Source organism: Ictidomys tridecemlineatus, chromosome 3 (assembly GCF_052094955.1).
Source record: "Ictidomys tridecemlineatus isolate mIctTri1 chromosome 3, mIctTri1.hap1, whole genome shotgun sequence".
NCBI classification, from domain to species: Eukaryota; Metazoa; Chordata; class Mammalia; order Rodentia; family Sciuridae; genus Ictidomys; species Ictidomys tridecemlineatus.
In genome coordinates, this window is record NC_135479.1 from 143,463,673 (window position 1) to 143,482,243 (window position 18,571).

Consider the following 18,571-nt stretch of genomic DNA (forward strand, 5'->3'; position numbering starts at 1 on the left):
AAACTTGACTGAAAGTTGCAGCATTGGGTTAATCTGTGGAGTAAGGAGACAATTAGAAAACTCATGACTCTGTGGGAACATGGTATGGGAGAAAACCCAGGGGCTATTAAGACATTGCCTTATTAATGCATTTGGGCTTGTAAGGGTTTCAGGATGTCACTCACCCTCAGCAACATCAAGGGGCCCAGGGACTAGATGAAGCAGAACAAGTCCCTTGCAAATGACTTTAAACCAAGAGAAGGGAGCAGCAGTGAGTTGGTAGAATCCCTCAGTGGCTGAAACTCAGAATGGGACCTGAAATAAAAAACCAACAGCATAAAGATATAATTATTTATTTTCATAAGTAGTTAACTGAACAAAGAATTTAGGGTAGTTCACACCTGTATACTATTTTGAAAAGATAGCTTTTTCTGACAATGCAAACAGGCATATGACACAAGAACATCATTTAAAAAAAACTATTGACACACATCTACTCAAATAAATTTTCACTTCCACCTCTACTAGCATTTTTGGCAAATTTTCAATACAATATGAAGAGAAAATGATTAAGTTCAGCAAGGGCTGAGAGCAAAGCCGCATGACTTACTACTGTAGCTCTAATGCTGGTCGTGTACCTAACATCATGCCAGGAATATAACCATCCTCATAAAATTCTTCCTAAATGGATGGATGACAGAATAGCAGAATTGGATTCTGGTAGGAGAGAGATAGAATGGATTTTAAAAAAATAATTTCTCTATGTGCGTGTGGACTAATATTTCACGTACTTTTCAGGAAAGAGACTGAATAATAGTTTTATATCTAAAAGTGGTCAGTGAACAGGCCATTCTAAACACAGTTGACACACTGAACATAAAAAACTCATTATATTTGGACACTCCCCCATCTGTCCCCATCCCCAAGGGTTCTGGAGGAATCCCAGGGTGTGTCTCTGGATGACTAGCCAAAGATGAAGTCACCAGTGTCACGCACTCATAGAGTTGGAGACTCAGAGAGTTTCTGAGGTCAACCCAACATAGAAGGATGCCGAATGGGGAGTCTCATTCCCATTCGAAGTAAGAGGACAGGCTTTTTTCTTTTTTTGGTGGTGCTGGGGATTGAACCCAGGGCTTTGTGCATGTGAGGCAAACACTATACCAACTGAGCTATATCCCCTGTATATTTACAGGCTTTAAATGAAAATAAATAAATAAATAACATAAATTTGTATTCAGCCCTCTATGTTCTCAGGTCCCATGCCCATGTATTTAACTAACCTGGATCAAAAAATATTCAGAAAAAGCATTGCATCTGTCCTGAAGATGGACAGATATTTCTCTAAACAATATAGAATAACATCTATTTACCTAGCACTTACACTGCATTTAGGCAGTGTATTGGATCATATGAATCTTTCACATTTTATTAAAGTAGGTGGGAGAATGTGTGTAGGTTTATGGAAATACCCTGCCATTTTATATAAGACACTGGAGAATCCATGGATATTTTTGAAGTTGTAGATGGACAAAAGACCTTTATTATATTTATTTATTTTTTTTTGTGGGGCTGAGGATTGAACCCAGTGCCTCACATGTGCTAGGCAAGTGCTCTACCACTGAGCTCCAAACCCCCAGCCCATCCATGAATTTTTGGTATCCTAGGAGTTATGTAACTTATCCCCATGGATACCAGAGAGAACTGTAGAGCTTTTCAGGTAAGAAACAGTCAAATTTATTCAAGGAGATACCCTGCCCGCCTCTCTGGAAAAAGTCTATAAAGGCAAAAGCAATAGATATGATGTACTGTGCCCAGAGGTCCTTCACACTGGCTGCACATCAGAATCACCTCAAAGGCTTTTTAAAAATCAACAAACTATGTCCCATTCAATACTAATTAAATCAGAACCTCTGGGGTGATTCTTATGTAAAGCCAGAGTGGAGAAATACTGAGTTAAATTTTCAAAAAGCTTTTGATAGAATTTCATCATAGAGTCTTTTTTTTTTTAACCAGTCAACATAGGATGCATTTGGTAGAGAAGACAGAAACAAAGGTCACAGATGAATGATCACATCTCAGAGGGGATGGAGGATTAATCATAGGACCAGTTTATCTAACAGTTTTGTTAGGTATCAAGGGCACAGATCACATAAGTCATGTGCCTCATTAATTCAGCTGCTGAGCCCTGTTTGCCAGACTCTGTGATAGGTGCTGAGCAGAGGGGGAAAAGATACACTATTCATTTCTACCCTTAAGGAGCTCCTGGTGCACTGGCAAGGCAAACTGTGAGCCTCATTACCTATCCTGCAGGGGGAAAAAAATAACAAAATGCCATCAGAGCACACAAAGTGATGGGAAACATCAGATGACATCAATTTCATGTAATAATAAAATGGTAAATGAACGAGAGGGAGAAAAACCCAAGAAACCCATGACATTGAATAAGAGAGGTGAGGTTCACTGGGGATAAGAATGACATAATACATTTAGGGAAAGGCAATCCAACTGAATTAAAGACAGGATGTTGCTCTTAGTGGACTTTAGTTGTGTCTGGCAAGCCTCTGACTTCCATGACCATTTGGGAGTTATTCTACCTATGCATGGTCTTGAAGGGTGTGAGACCCCATTCAAAAGCCCAAAGAACAAGATCTTCTCTTGCCTGTCCCTTGACAGCCCTGATAGGGAAAATGACCAAGGCTGGGCATTGGATGCTCCAAGTGTACCAATGAGAGAAAGAGAAAGACTTAGTGAGAGGTCATCTGCAGGGTGGCAGGGGTGCTGGTAGTATGCTGGCCAAAGTCTTCCTGGTGAGGAGTTGGAGGAACTGGAGTGCCTTCAAGCTTGGGTCCTGCCTTTCTCCAAGGCTGATCTTTTGGCCTCCTGATGATTCTATGAACCTCCAGTGCCCTACAAATAAATTCATTTTTTTTACAGTTCTTTTTTCCAATCAAAAATCCTGACTGATGAATTCATCAGTCAAATTACTCTAGTGATCATTTATGAGCCAGGAAATAAGTCTAGCCAAGGGCTTATGTGCAGTGTAATTTGACAACACAGATCTGGTGCACTGCAGAAGCAAGGAAGTAAAAAAGTAGGGCATGGAGATCCTTTATCAAGAGGGGTCTAAGTGACAAAGCTGAAAACTGTCTCTAACCTATCCGTAACAGTTGACAAAGAGGCACTTGAATACACAGTTCCAACCACTGAGCCAACAGTGAGGTAGGATGGAGAGGGTATCACAAATAATCAAGAAAACTGAGAGGCTCCCTGTAGGTATGAAGGAATCCAGCTCAGGAGGGTTAGAGGTTCAGGATAGTGTGGGACACAGCTGCAGGGCGGGCAGCACTGATCTTTTGCAAGTTGACGCCAAGGAGAACAGCTCTGCTCTCTTCCTGTTCTATCTGTTGGTGCCTTTGGGCCATATTGATCATGGGTATCATTCATTCATCATTTATCTGTGTATCTGTGTTGGGCATCACGAACACAAGGGTGAACAAGACAGAAGCCCTACCTAAAGGAAGCCTGCAGGTTGGTGAAGACAATGATGGACACATTATGTTGAGGTGCCATGGGGCACTGAGGAACAACCACTGTTGTGAAGAGATTTGGGGATGGCTTCTTGATGGGGGGAGGTTGTTCTGAGTTTTGGTGTCCAATTAGGAGTTCAATAGACAGACTGGGTAGATTAAGGGATGCGGACAGAGGGTTCCAGCAGATGGAGAAATCATGCTGACCAATGATTCTATGTGCAGGGAAGGGATGGAGAGGGCACAGACAGTGCAGGGCCTGTGTATCAAGCCATTGATATGTTTGCAGCAGGGTCATTAGGATCAGATTTGAGATTAGAGAGGTAACTCTGGTAGAGGGCTAGGGGATGATTTAGAAAGAAAATCTTTAGAGGCAGGAGGCTAACTGGCATTGTAGTGGCCAGCACTTCTCCAAAATGTGATTCCCAGTCCATCAACATCAGTATCACCTAGGAACCTGTTGGAATATCATATTCTCAAGCTCACTTCACACCTACTGAGAAACTCTAAGGGTGGGGACAGAAATCTGTGTTTTGATGAGCCCTGTGGATAAGTGTGACTCCTGTTCAATTTGAGAGCCACTGTGTCCTTCCTATAAGATGTGATGGTAGACTCACTTGAGATAGTGGAATGAGGTAGAGTGGGGCTAGGAAAGGAAATTTTAACTCAAAGGCTGAATCTATAGTGTACAATTAGGTGAGTGTGGGTGGACAAGTGCCAGGGGAAACAGGGTCTGGCAGTGAATGATTATATGAGTCAGCTTTCATTTACTGTAATAAAATATCTGAGACAATTCTTTTAAAAAGAAAAGGTTTATTTTGGCATATGGTTTTAGAGGTTCTAGTCTACCATCTGGTGGATCCATCCATTGCTTTGAGTCTCTGGTAGGGATGCCAGATGGCAAGGACAGGGAGTATGTAGTGGAACAAAACTGCTTGCAGCTAAGAAGCAAAAGAGAGAGAGGAGGGGCCTGGGGTTTCACAATCCCCTTTGAGGGTAAGCCCCCATGACCAAAGGACTTTCCACTAGGTCCCACTCTTAAAGGTCCCTCTACCTTCCCAAAGGGCCACCCTGGTGTCCTGCACTGTTAGAGTCTGTAAACAAGTCAGGATGGCACCTAGCAAATGTTAGAGTCTGTAAACAAGTCTGGATGGTGCCTGGCATTTTGCCAGAGGGAGTGGTTTGAGAAGTAATGCCAGAGAGCCATTAAGTGTGGAGATTCCTTATTGGTTGACTGCTGTATCTAGTTTATGTTAATTAGATAAGTTGTGTGGAATGTATAAATACCCCTCCTGTCCTACAATAATTGGCTCCTACTCCTGCTATATCAATGTACACAAGTTGCTCGTCACCCCCCGGTTATTTTGCTGCAGCCGGACTGTGGCAGATGGTGGCCCATGTCCTTGGCGTTATCAGCACCAAGCTCTCAAGTTCGGCTGCAGCAAAATAACCAGGGGTGACGAGCAACTTGTGTACATTGATACAGCAGGAGTAGGAGCCGTTTATTGTAGGACAGGAGGGGTATTTATACATTCCACACAGCTTATCTAATTAACATAAACTAAATACAGCAGTCAACCAATAAGGAATCTCCACACTTAATGGCTCGCTGGCTGTCATTACTTCTCAAACCACTCCCTCTGGCAAAATGCCAGGCGCCATCCAGACTTGTTTACAGACTCTAACATTTGCCAAGCGCCATCCTGACTTGTTTATAGACTCTAACACAGCACCTTCAACACATGGACCTTTGAGAAATTTCAATATCCAAAATTTCTATATCTATAGCAATGACGAAACTACTTTCTCACACAGGTGTCCCTAGTGGGCTTCCTATTCCTTCTGGGCTTATACATCTCGTCCCTGGCCTCCTGTATGGGAGGACTCTATGGAGCTCCCCGGATCCTGCAGTGCATTGCCCAGGAGAAAGTGATTCCTGCACTTGCCTGTCTGGGACAAGGGGTGAGTGACCCTTTTTATTGAGAAACGGATTTTTCTGTTAACCCAATGTTGACTCATAAATTGCTTAAGTTTTTCTGATTACAGCCTCTGGTCAAGTTCTTTAGGGTAGGACAAGTGAGAGTGCAGAGGTCACTTCTCTCAGCTCTGTCCTCTGGCTGGCTTAGGCTGGAACCAATTAGATGAAACATCTTAAATGTCACCGCCACATGGCTCCTTAACTCCAACATAGCTAACTAACTCGTCATAGTAGCTTGGGCCCTAGCAGCAGGGAAGAGAATTGTCCTCTCATTTAATAAAAACGAATCCTGAATCCTCCGTGTTTAGCATAAAAGGGGAGCTGGTCATGAGGGGAGCCTGTTCTTGCAGGTCTAACTCTCCCTTGACGCTCATGTTGTCCTGGGGGTTGCTGATTGATGATTTCCCACACCTCTGGATTCTGGGCTGTCTTAACCACCATGACCCAAATCTTGACTGACACAGAGTAGTTTGGTTGAGTCATGGCTGGGATGATCAAAAGAGATGTTCCTAAAACCTAGGGGAATGACAAAAGAAAAATAGACATGGAGAATCCCCATGATCTACAAGTTTTAGCTTGTTTTTGTCTTGGGGGGATACCCCCAGCTTCTCCTGATTCCCAGCCTCCGTGTTGGGAGGGCACATGAAAATCAGCTGTAATTCCTCCTTGACCTTCATCTGCTTCTTTTTGGCATGGCTGGGAGGATTTGGTATTACATAATCATACATGCATGCAAAGTAACAATCTAATTTGACTCCCCAGCACTTCCCCCTTCCTTTCCTGCCTCACACCCCTTGGTTCCTTTCCTCTATTCTAATGATCTCCTTTTGATTTTCATGGGATCCTCCCCACCCCTTTCATTTCCTTTTTCCTTTCTAGCTTCCACATATGAAAGTACATGACCATTGACCTTCTGAGTTTGGCTTATTTCATTTAACATACTTGTCTCTAGTTCTATCCATCTTTCTGCAAATGACACAATTTCATTTTCTTTATGGCTGAATAAAACTTCTGTGTATGCATACCACATTTTCCTTATCCATTCATCATCCATTGATGGATACCCAGGCTGGTTCCATAATTTGGCTATTGTGAATTGTCTGCTATAAACGTGGGTATACATATATTACTATAGTATCATGATTTTAATTCTTTAGGATCAATACCAAGGAGTGGTATAGCTGGGTTATATGGTAGTTCCATGCCTAGTTTTTTGAGGAACCTCCATACTGATTTCCATAGAGATTGTACTAATTTACAATCTCACCAACAGTATTCTTTTTTCTCCACATCCTCTCCAGCATTTATTATTGTTTGTATTTTTCAAGGGAGGAGAGGCAGCAGGGATCCAACTCAGGAGTGCCTAACCACTAAGCCACATCCCCAGCCCTTTTATATTTTGAGACAGGGTCTCCTTAAGTTGCATAAAGCCTCACTAAGTTGTTGAGACTGGTTTATGAACTTGGACCCTTCTGCCTCAACCTCCCAAGTTGCTGGTATTACAGGCCTGCACCACCGTGCCCAACTTCTTTCCTTAGTTTTTTAATGATTTTTTTTCTTTTCCAAAAGATAGTGTTCTCTGTACATTGTTCTGTACCTTGCTTATTTTTTTTCACTTTATGTACCTAGGAATCTTTTTTAAAAAAATACAGACAGAGAGAACTTTTTTGTTCTTTTTCCATCATGAGGATATGCCATAGTTTAATCAGTTCCCTATAGATTGATACTTGAGTGGCTTCCAGTAAACAGTGTTGCAATGAATAATTCTTGTGTGTGTGTGTGTGTGTGTGTGTGTGTGTGGTTTTGCATATGTGGTTACATTTTCATAAGTAGGATTGCTGGGTCAAAGAGTAAATGCATTTTTAATTTTAATAGATCTTGCCAACAAACCTACCATGGGATGTTTATCATTTTGCATTTTTTGTTTGTTTATTTGTTTGTTTCCGTTCTGGAGATTGAACCCAGGGAAGCTCTACCACTAAGATATATCTCTAGCCTTCTTATGCGGGCACGCGCGCACACACACCCATATATATATATATTTATTTATTTATATATATATATTTATTTATTTATATATATATATTTATTTATTTATTTATCTATTTATTTATTTATTTTTTAGTTTTAGGTGGACACAATTTTTTTTAATGTGCTGCTGAGAAACAAACCCAGTGCCTCACGCATGCTAGGTGAGCGCGCTACCACTTGAACCATACCCCCAGCCCCTCTAGCCTTTTAAATTAATTTAAAAAAATTAAGACAGGGTCTTTCTAAATTGCTGAGCATGTCTTCAAACTTGTGATTCTCCTGCCTCAGCCTCCCAAGTCACTGGGATTAGAGCCATGTGTCACCATGCCCAGCTCATTTTTTACTTCCACCAGCAGTGGGTGAGAGCCAGTACCGCTCTTAGACTCAGGCCAAAAGATCCTGCTTTATAAGACTTTTATAAGACTCTGCTTCTTTGTAAGGCCAAAGGAACCTGCCCACTTGGATCCCATGTCCCTGCTCTAGACCATGTCCAGGTGTGGTGTCCTTAGAATTCCTTGCCCACATGGCCCCCTGTCAATTTCCAGGATCTGCAAGGCCCTCTTCTTTTCTAGGGCCCAAGGTGTGGGCAGAGGGTCCGCATATACATGTGAGGCCCCCCTGGTATGGTCTGAAAGAGAAGCTGGTGGGCTCTGAGCTGGTGCCTCACATGGCCATCTTTCAGTGAGGAAGTCTGAGTAATGCAAAAATTCTGAACTTGAACCTGACCTTCCTCCTCATGTTTGCTTAGGAAGGACATTAGAACATATTTAGTTTAACAGGTTGTTAGTGAGGCTCAGAGTTGTAAATATTTAGACGTTAGGTGTATAGAACCCCATTTGCACTCTTGCTTTGGGCAAGAAACACAATTTAATAAGGATTCTTCCCAGAGCTCATTGCCAAATGTGCATTTTTGCAAATAGTTTAGTGAGAAATGGTACATTAGGAGACTGATGTTTGCATTTCTTTAATCTAAGCGAAGTTGAATATCCTTTCCTCTGTTTAAAAGCTATTTTTATTTTTTTCTGTGTTTAATAGGTCATTTTCTTCTTAATTGTTAGGGGGTCTTTCTTTGTTAGGAAGAGTAACTGTGCTATGTATTATAAATGTTTCTCCTAGTTCTCCTTCTTTTAACTTTTTTTTTTCTTTTTAATTTTTAGCAGAGCTGAGGTTCAAACCCAGGCTCTTGTACATTCTAAGAAAGAGCTGTACCACTAAGCCACACCTCCAGCCCCTCGCAAAAGCTTTTTTATATAGGATTAAGTCATATTAGCTTATTTTCTTTTTTAACGGAGGAAGAGTAGCAATTTACATTTTTGGAGCTATATTCAACATCCACAAAAAGAGCATAAACTCAGTATAAACTGTTTCAAGAACAACTATGAAGTGAACACCCTGTAGCCTCCACCCAGGAACCCTGCCAGCCCTGTTCCTCCCTGGTCACAGCCCTTCCCTCTTAACTGTGGCCAATGTTGATGATAATTTCCTTGCTCTCTTTAGGGTTTTTCTTGGGGATCAGCAAACTTTTTCTGCAGCACTTGAGGTGCTGCAGGACATGTGGTAGTAGTCACCACTGATCAGCTATGCTGTTGGAGCTCAAAAGTAGCCACAGAGATAATACCTAATACTTTATTTATGGACCCAAATTCGAAATTCATGTAATTCTCACATATCACACAATGTTATTCTTCTTTTGACTTTTTCCTCCCAACTGTTTAAAACTGTAAAACCTTTCTTAGCTCATAGCATACATCAATAGGCAGAGCTAAATTTGGCCTAGGGGTCATAGTTTGCAACCCCTGACTTGTATCCTGTGTATGCATCTCTAAACACAAATTTGCCTGTTTTTGAACTTTAAATACAGGTTGAGCATCCCTTATCTTAAATGCTTTGGTCTAGAAGTGTTTCAGGTTTTTTTTCTGGACTTTGGAATATTAGCATATATGTAATGAGATAGCTTTGGGCTGGGCCTGTAGACACAAAATTCATTTATGTTTCATATATATCTGTGCACATAGCCTGGAGGCAGTTATAATTTTATGCACAAGATGAAATTTCATGGTATGGAATTTTGCACTTGTAGTATCATAACAGCACTCAAAAAATTTCAGAGACGTAGAATTTTTGCATTCTGGATGATCAGTCTGTAAATGGAGAGAGAGAGAGAGAGAGAGAGAGAGAGAGAGAGAGAGAATATCTCTCTGTGTGTGTGTGTGTGTGTGTGTGTGTGTATTCTTTTGTGGCATGCTGTTTCCTCACTCACTGTTATGATCATGAGAGTCATCCTCAGTTTGCTTGTAGCAGCAGCTTGGTTGTTATTTGGGGGTATTATGGACAGTGCCATAGTCTACTCTTTGTAGACTTCCTCCAAATTGTATTCCATTAGTGGAATTGCAAGGTGTGCATATATTTACTTACTAGATACCACCTCTCTCTCTTTTTTTTTTTGAAGTAGTTATACTAATTTATACACTTATCAGCAGTGGATAAGAGTTCCCATTATTCTGTAGTTTTGCCAGAACTTGATATCATGACACTTTTACATTTTTGCCAATCTGGTGGTATCTAGATGGTATCTCACTGTGGTTTTAATTTATATTTCTCTAATTACTAGTGAGGTTGGGCTTGATTTCTCTCTCCCTCTCTCTTTATAGCACTGGGGATTAAATCCAGGAGTGCTCTGCCATTGAATTAGATCCCCAGCCCTTTCATTATTTTTCTTTTTGAGACAGTCCTACTACATTGTCTAGGTTGGCTTCCAATTTGCAGTCCTCCTGCCTCAGCCCTCTGCCCGCAGTAGTGGGGATTATGGGTGTACACCACCTTGCCCAGCGGTGTTTCCTATGTTTAACGGGCATTCTTTTGTAAGGTACTTGTTCAGATCTTTTACTTGTTTCTTTGTTTACTGGGCTGTGTTTTTCCAACTATCTTTCTATGTTCTAGATACCTTTTGTCAGTTATACGCATTACAAATATATTTTCCATTCTGTGGCTTGTCTTTTCTTTTTTCTTTCTTTTTTTAAAATATCTTTTGGTGAATAGAAGTTCATGTTGGCCTATTTAATCAATTCAGAATCCACTCTTATCAAGGTCCTGGCCTGGAACACTAGCATTTTCTTCAGCTTAACCAAGACCCTCCTTTTAAAGTTCTTTAAGTTCCTGAGAATTTACTTTATTTTTGATAGGTTTACTTAGTAGAGCCTGAAAACAGCTATAATAAATATACCCCAAAATTTAATTCTCAAACACAGGAAAAGGATATCTTTATTACTTTTTTAATTAATTAATTTAGAATTGTACTCTAAAGGTCTGGTCAAGGAGGTTAGGTTAGCAGGGACTCTGATCCTCAGACACTGGCAGATGGTAACCTGCCATCCTCAAACGTGGCCTCTGGGCTGGAGGAACATATGAGGGAGACTCATAAGCCAGATCTGGAGATGGCTTACAGGCCTGCTCTCACCTTCCAGATTGCTAGCAGTGCAGGGGGCCCGTCCCCCTCTCCCACTCTCTCTGCTTCCTTGCCACCATGAGTTGTACAGCTTCCCCCTGCCACACCCTCTCCCACGATGTCCTGCTTCACTTTGGGCTGAGAGCAATGGAGTCAACTGTGCGTGGACTGAGACCTCTGTTACTGTAAGCCAAAATAAATTTCTCCTCCTCTGAGTTGTTATTGTCAGGTATTTTGGTCACAGCAACATGAAAGCTGACTGAAACACACCATGAGTTGGATATTATTATCCCAGGTTCATAGATGAACAGTCACATGGAGAGAAGTAACTGAGCCATTATGATTTTGGTTTCTTTCATAAATTCTGAAGTGATTGAAACTTTCTATCTGAAATTTCATAGTCCTGAATGTTATTTTTGTTTCTGCAGAAAGGGCCAAATAGGACACCTGCAGCAGCCATCTGCCTGACCAGCTTGGTGACCATGGCTTTTGTCCTTGTGGGTCAGGTAAATGTTCTGGCACCCATCGTCACCATCAACTTCATGCTGACGTACATTGCAGTGGACTACTCTTACTTCTCCCTGTCTATGGGTCCCTGCAGCCTTCCTCAGGTGCCTGAGCCTGTGCTTAGGGAGACCTCAGAAGCTCTCCCCTGTTCTGAGCACCTGCTCTTAGAGAAGGCTCCCAGCTATGGCTCTGAGGGCTCTGCCCAAAGCCTCTTTGAGGGCACTCTACTACAATTCACCAAGGACATGGATCAGCTCCTCCAGCTAACCAGGAGGCTGGAGAGTTGCCAGCCCAGGCCCGGAGGCAGTGATAGGATCCCAGAGAGTCAGAAGAGGAAATGCAAGAAGGTCATCAAGAAGAACCTACAAGATAGCTTCCTCCTGAACCTCAAGTCCCCTACTTCCTTCCCTATTGAGTGCTCTGACGGTTTGCCTGCTGTCTCCGGGGAGTACCAAGAGTTCTACCAGAACAAGCTGACTTCCAGGAGTGAAGGGATTCTGCCTGGGGAAACACGTGGGCAACAATTTGTCCCTGAGCCAAGCAACCAGCCTAGAGTGAGTGGAGAAGGTGAGTGCTTTGGAATCACACTGGGACCTTCTATTTGAGAGTGACCACTGATTGCCTTGCCTACCCAGCTTTCACAGTTTCTATAACTCTTGGTGGATTTGTTTGATATTTATTTTAGAATGTTATATTCAGGTACCAGCTGAATTATCTGTAATTCAGATAGTGTAGGTTAGTTTCAAAAAAAAATTATATCCACTCCTGTTTGTAAAGAGCTGGAAGCCAGGGCTAGTAATTGAATAGCAATTTCTTTTTACTCAAAAATCAGCTGAGATATAATGCCAATGTGAATGAAACCAATTTCTCCTTTCAAGAGAAGTGGAAATGTGTTGGAGTCAATACTCTGGCGAGGACCCAGTGTGAGTCTTTGGAAGATGAATCTTTCAAACCAGGCATGACAGGATGGGGAGAAGGCAGATAAAGGAACACAGTTTTTCTTTGCTGTCTCAGACCTATAAGCACTGAGACACCAAGAGAGATTCTCAAGAAGCTTAGAGGACATGGGTAAGAGAGAACTCATAATGTTGGAGAACCTCCATAATCTAGGTGCTTTACGTCTTGCAATGGTTTGGAACTGGAATATCCTCTAAAAGTCCGTGTGTTAAAGGCTTGATCCCCAGCAAGGCACTGTTGGAACCTTTAACTGAGGATGGGCTAATGGGAGGTCTTTAGTTTACTGGAGGCTTGCTCTTGAAGGTGATTGTAGGACCCGTCCCCTCTCTTTGTTCTCTTTTGCTCCCTGGCTAGTATAAATGTGTTTCAATGTACCATGTGCTCCTGCCATAATGTGCTACTCTCCACAGGCCCAAAGCAACTGGGCCAACCAGTCATGGATTGGAACCTCCAAAACTGTGAGCTGAATAAACATTTTCTCTTTATAAGTGGATTTTCTCAAATATTTGTTACAGTGATAGAAAACTGAGGAACACACTCCTATCATTTCATGTAATATTATAGATATCAGCATTTTCTGTTTTACAAATGAAGACCATAAGTCCTAGTGAGTTCACAGAAAAGTCTCAGAGCTGATTTTTCATACACTGAATTTTACTCCCAGTGTTTGAAGCTTATGTTCTTTCTTCTGTAGTACCATCTCTTGAGATCTGTTTAGACAAGTGTGAGCAAGGAGGAGGAGGCAAAAGACAGAAGGATATGTCTAAAAACACGTTGTCTTCTTCCATAAACCTGATTTCCTTTCTTTACCTCTAAATTGATGAGAAGGTTTTCATGGTAGGAATATTATTAAAATTTTTTAAGTTATTTTACTTTTATCAAATTAATAAGTAAAATCATATTAAAATTAATATAATCATCCAGGCATGGTGATGCATGCCCATAATCCTAGCTATTAGGGCAGGGGGTTGAGGCAGGAGGATTACAAATTTGAAGCCAGCCTCAACAACTTACGGAGACCCTGTCTCAAAATTTAAAAAAATAAAAAGGATGGTGATGTAACTGAGTAATAAACTCAGTGGCAAAATGTCCCTGGGTTCAATCCCTAGTACCAAAAATAAACAAACAAACTAACAAGTTGATGTAATGAAAAATAGTAGTTCCCACTCTTGCATACCATTTCTTTTACCCTTCACTAGGGTAAAACCCCACTTCCAGACCAAAAAACTTGGGACTCAAACAAAAAGTAGCCTCTTCTGTTAACTTTCCTATTTCTAAATAATACATTTTTATTGCTACGTTAACCTTAAGAATTGCTTAATTCTGAGCCATATATTGTACTGTGATCACGTTTCCTTTTTTTATGCAACTTTTTCTGTTTCCTGGGGTTTTTAATTATCTGTCTTTTTAAATTTTGGTTTTCTGTCATCATTGTTCTCTAAAGGCTCTTGTAGATTCTCTAAATGCTTCACCCATGCAGCACAAGCGCTGTACCACCGAGTCACAGCCCCAACCCCTATTAATTGTATTATTATTATTTTTTTAAAATTATCTTTTAGGTGCCTTTATTTACTTATTTATTTACTTTTATGTGGTGCTGAGTATTGAACCCAGGGCCTCACATCTTCTAGGTGAGTGTTCTACCATTGAGCTACAGCCCCAGCTTCATTAATTGTATTCTTGATGGCTGCTATCCTGACATGTGTAAGATGAAATCTCAGAGTAGTTTTGATTTGCATTTCCCTAATTGCTAATGATATTGAACACTTTTTCATGTATTTGTATTTCTTCTTTTGAGAAGTGTCTATTTAATTCATTTTCCCATTTAATAATTGGGTCATTTGATTTTTTGGTGTTCAGCTTTTTGAGTTCTTTATGTATTCTAGACATCAATCATCTGTGAGATGAGTAGCTAGCAAAGATTTTCTCCCATTCTGTAGGCTCTCTCTTTGTTTCCATTGCGTGAAAAAGTTTTTCAATTTGATGCCATCCCATTTTTGAACTCTTGGCATGACTTCCTGAGCTTTAGGGGTCCTATTGAGAAAGTTGTTGCTTGTGGCTATATGCTGGAATGTTGATCCTGTGTTTTCTTCTAGGAATTGCATAGTTTCTCATCTGACTCCTAGGTCTTTGATCCAGTTGATTTTTGTGCAGGGTGAGAGATAAGGGTCTAGTCTCATTCTTCAATGTTTGGAGAGCCAGTTTTCCCAGCACCATTTATTTTAAAAGTCTATCTTTTCTCTAATTATGTTTTTGGCACCTTTTTCAAGGATCAGATGATTGTATCTGTGTAGGTTTGTCTCTGTGTGTTCTATTCTGTTTAATTGATCTATGTGTCTGTTTTTATGTCAATACTATCCAGTTTTTGTTACTATAGCTCTGTAGTGTAATTTAAAGTGAGGTATTATGATGCCTCCAGCATTTCTTTTTTGGCTTAGAATTGCTTTGGTTATTCTGGATATTTTATTCAACTAAATGAATTTGAGGACTATTTTTTCTAGTTCTCTGAAGAATGTCATTGATATTTTAATGGAGATTGCATTGAATGTGTATATTACTTTGGTATCAGGGCCATTTTAAAATATTAATTCTGTGTATTCATAAACACAGGAGATCTTTTTTCATCTTCTGAGGTCTTCTTCAAATTTTTCCTTCCGTGTTCTATAGTTTTCATTGTAGAGTCTTTCACCTCCTTAGTTAGACTTATTCCTAGGTTGGTTGGTTTGTTTGTTCTGTTTGTTTTTAGTCTATTGTGAATTAAACTGTTTTTCTGATTTCTTTCTCAGCAGATTCATTGTTGACATATACAAAAGCTATTAAATTTTTCTATGTTGATTTTGCAAACTGCTAGTGCCAAACTTATTAGCTCTTTAATCTTTTGGTGAAGTTTTTTGAATCTTCTAGGTAGGAGATCATATTATCCGCAAACAGTGATAGTTTGACTTCTTCCTTTCTTATTGTTATCTCTTTTATTTCCTTCTCTTGCCTAATTGCTCTGGCTAGAATTTCTAGCACTATATTAAATAGGAGTAGTGAAAGTGGACATCCTTGTCTTGTTCCAGATTTTAAAGGAAATGCTTTCTGTTTTCCCCATTTACTATGAGGTTGGCTTTGCATTTTTCATATACAGCCTTTATGATGTTGAGATAGGTTCTTTCTATCCCTTCAAGTGCCTCTCAATGCTCCCATTCTTCAGAAGTCTACCATGTCCATTTCTTTTGTTCCCTTCTGTTCTGTGGCTCCCACTTTCCTGGTGCACTCTAGTCTGTTTGTTCTTGAGGCCTGCTACCAAACTGTTGTCCTAGAAGTCTTCTCTTTATCACACCCATGTATCAGATCCAGGGAACAAAAATTTCTTGGGTCCAATATTGTGGTGGACTTTTGTCTTTTGTTGTTGTTTTGCCCAGCATTGGACCTGAGTTGGAGGAATTTCCAGTGTTATGAACCTCGGTGGAAAGCAAAGCAAGCCTTTCACACTCAAAACTGAAAATATCAGATACTCAGTTCTCTGGTTTCTCCTGCAGCCAGAGTTTAGGCACAAAACCAAGGCTCTGCTAATCAGATGAGTCCTCCCTAGACTTAGAATTGGGAACTGGAAACTTGAAGAAATGGAGAACTCTAAGGAACTTTCTAGAAGCATGAAGGTAGCTGCAGGACAAGTACATTACTGGCTCCAGTGTCCAGGACTTCCAGGTCAGTGGTGCTTGCAGCAGTGGTGCCCCCGGTAGGCTGTAACATATGATTTTGAGTTTCCTTGGTTACATAGCCCTGGCCTGACTCCCTGGTCTTTCCAACTATTCTCTTTTTAAGTTTTTGGTACTGGGGATTGAACCCAGGGCCACTTTACCTCTGAGCTACATCCCCAGCCCTTTTTATTTTTTTTATTTTGAGACAGGGCCTCGTTAAGTGGCCAAGGGTCTCACCAAGTTTCAAGGCAGGCCTCAAATTGCAGTCCTCCTGCCTCAGGCTCCCGAGTTGCTGGGAACAGAGGCATGTTCCATCACACCTGGCCTAGCTATTGTCAGAGGTTCATTATCCTTTTTTAAAAATTGTAGTCAAATATACTCAACATATAATTTACTAATTTAGAGTACAATTTAGTGTTATTAAATATATTTATGGTGTTGAACAATCATCACCATATCTATCTGGTAACTCTTATAAAACTGAAACTCCTGGATGCATTAAACAATAATTCCCCTTCTCCCACCCTCCAGCCCTTGGCCTCCACCATCCTACTGTCTCTATGCTTTTGACCACTCTATTCTCATATAAGTAGAATCATACAGCATGTGTCTTTGTACTGGTCTGTTTCATCTAGTATAATGTTCCCAAGGTTCACCCCCTGTTGTAGCATGTGTTAGAATCACTTTCTTTTTTAAGGCTCAAAAATATCCCATTGTATGAATATACCACATCCTGCTTCTCTATTCATCAGATGGTTGCTTCTACTCTTTGGCTCTTATGAATAATGCTGCTATGAACATCGGTGTATAAATATCTCTCTGACACACTGCTGTCAATATTTTTCAGTATATAAAACCAGAAGTGCAATTGCTGAATCACAGTATAATACTACTTTCTAACTTTTTTTTTTTTTTTTAACTGCTACATTGTTTTCCACAGTGGCTGAACCATTTTACGTTTCTCCCAACAGGGCCCAATATTTACTTGTTAAATCCCATAGTGATTAAATTAGCCAAAGGGGTAGGTCTGGCTGAGATCTCCTCCTCCTCCTCCTCCTCCTCCTCCTCCTCCTCCTCCTCCTCCTCCTCCTCCTCCTCCTCCTCCTCCTCCTTTTTGAGGCAGGGCCTTGCTAAGTGGCCTAGGCTGGCTTTGAACTTGCAATCTTCCTGCCTTAGCCATAGGCTTGGCCATGGCATCCGGCTGCTGAGATACATACTCCAGTATCTTCCTAAGAAAGGATGAATGAAAAATACATTCTTTTGAGTCCTTATAGGTCTAAAATTTACTGGCTTCACACTTGATGTACAGTTTGGATGAGCATAAAACTCTGAAATTGAAAGCAATTTCCCCCACAAGTTGTGGAGGGCCTGTTTTTATTGTCTGTCCACTTTCAGTGAACTTTCTTTTCACTGTTGAGAAATTTGCCACACTGATCTCTTAACCTTAGAGCCTTTGCATGATGCCTGACCCTGCTTTTCCCTCTCTGCAAGTTTTTAGGATCTTTTCATTTCACAACCATTGTACTGGCCACTTAGTAAGTCCTTCCATTCTAGAGCTCCTCGTGTCCTTCAGTCCTGGGGTTTGGTGTTGACCTCAGGTGCAGAGGGTTGACAAGACCACACAACTCCGTTCACGGCACATCATCATCATTTGTTCAAAAGGCACTTCTTTGATTTCTTAATACTTCTGGTTCCCTAAGAACAAGACCTTTATATCTTTGGGGGCCTCTCTCCTCTCATCATCCATCATGTTGATGCTATTTATATTTTTTTCTTTTTTGCTAGCTTGTTTTTTAGGCAGTACCTTGTCCAGCTTTCTTTTGTAATTAGTCACCTATACTTTTTTCCCCCTCTACAGTGTGAGGGTTATATAGGTCATATGTGCGTCAATTGCCTCATTGTTACCCCATCCCAGGGTACCACAGCACAGCTTGGCCTGGCTGGGCAGTCTCAGCAGCATCTGGCGCTTCTCATGATTTTTTTGTTTTGTTTTGTTCTGTTATTGTTCCTGCTTATTCACCAAATTTGGGCTTTTGCATGGTTCTCCCTTGATTATTCTCTGCTGCCCCCACTCTATTATCCCTATTTTGAATTATCTGAAGTGGTTCTCTAATTTTCTTTCCTTTGCTCTCTCCCCTTGTTCATTTATCGGTCATTTTGTTCTTCCTGGAATAGTCCCTGAGTTTATCTCCCAACTCTTCCAATGATTAATGTTGGTGGTTGTATCTGACACAATTATGTTTGATCACAAATAACAAAATCTCATAAAAATAGTGGCTTCATCTAGCTCATACAAAAGGAGCCAGAGGTGGGCAATTCAGGGCTGCCAAGGCCACTTCATGGTCCTAACCTTCTGTCTTTTTTCTTTACTATTCTTAGCACATTATTCCATGATCCACAATGTGACTGTTGGAGGCTTGGCATTACCTTCATATTCCAAGCAATAGTTAAAAGGAAGGGA

General features: G+C 40.8%; 1 protein-coding gene across 7 annotated transcripts in view; it reads left to right on the top strand.

The window, feature by feature from the left end:
- Slc12a8 (solute carrier family 12 member 8) overlaps window positions 1–18,571 on the top strand; it is a 166,020-nt gene that overhangs the window by 110,322 nt on the left and 37,127 nt on the right. For all 7 annotated transcript variants that reach the window (XR_013436847.1, XR_013436846.1, XM_078044058.1 and 4 more), the window contains 2 exons: window positions 5,322–5,468; window positions 11,389–12,034. Coding sequence is in view for 5 of the 7 variants with exons in the window: in XM_078044058.1 (XP_077900184.1) it covers window positions 5,322–5,468; window positions 11,389–12,034 (793 nt within the window). In the remaining 2 variants the exon portion in view is untranslated. The remainder of the gene's footprint in view (window positions 1–5,321; window positions 5,469–11,388; window positions 12,035–18,571) is intronic.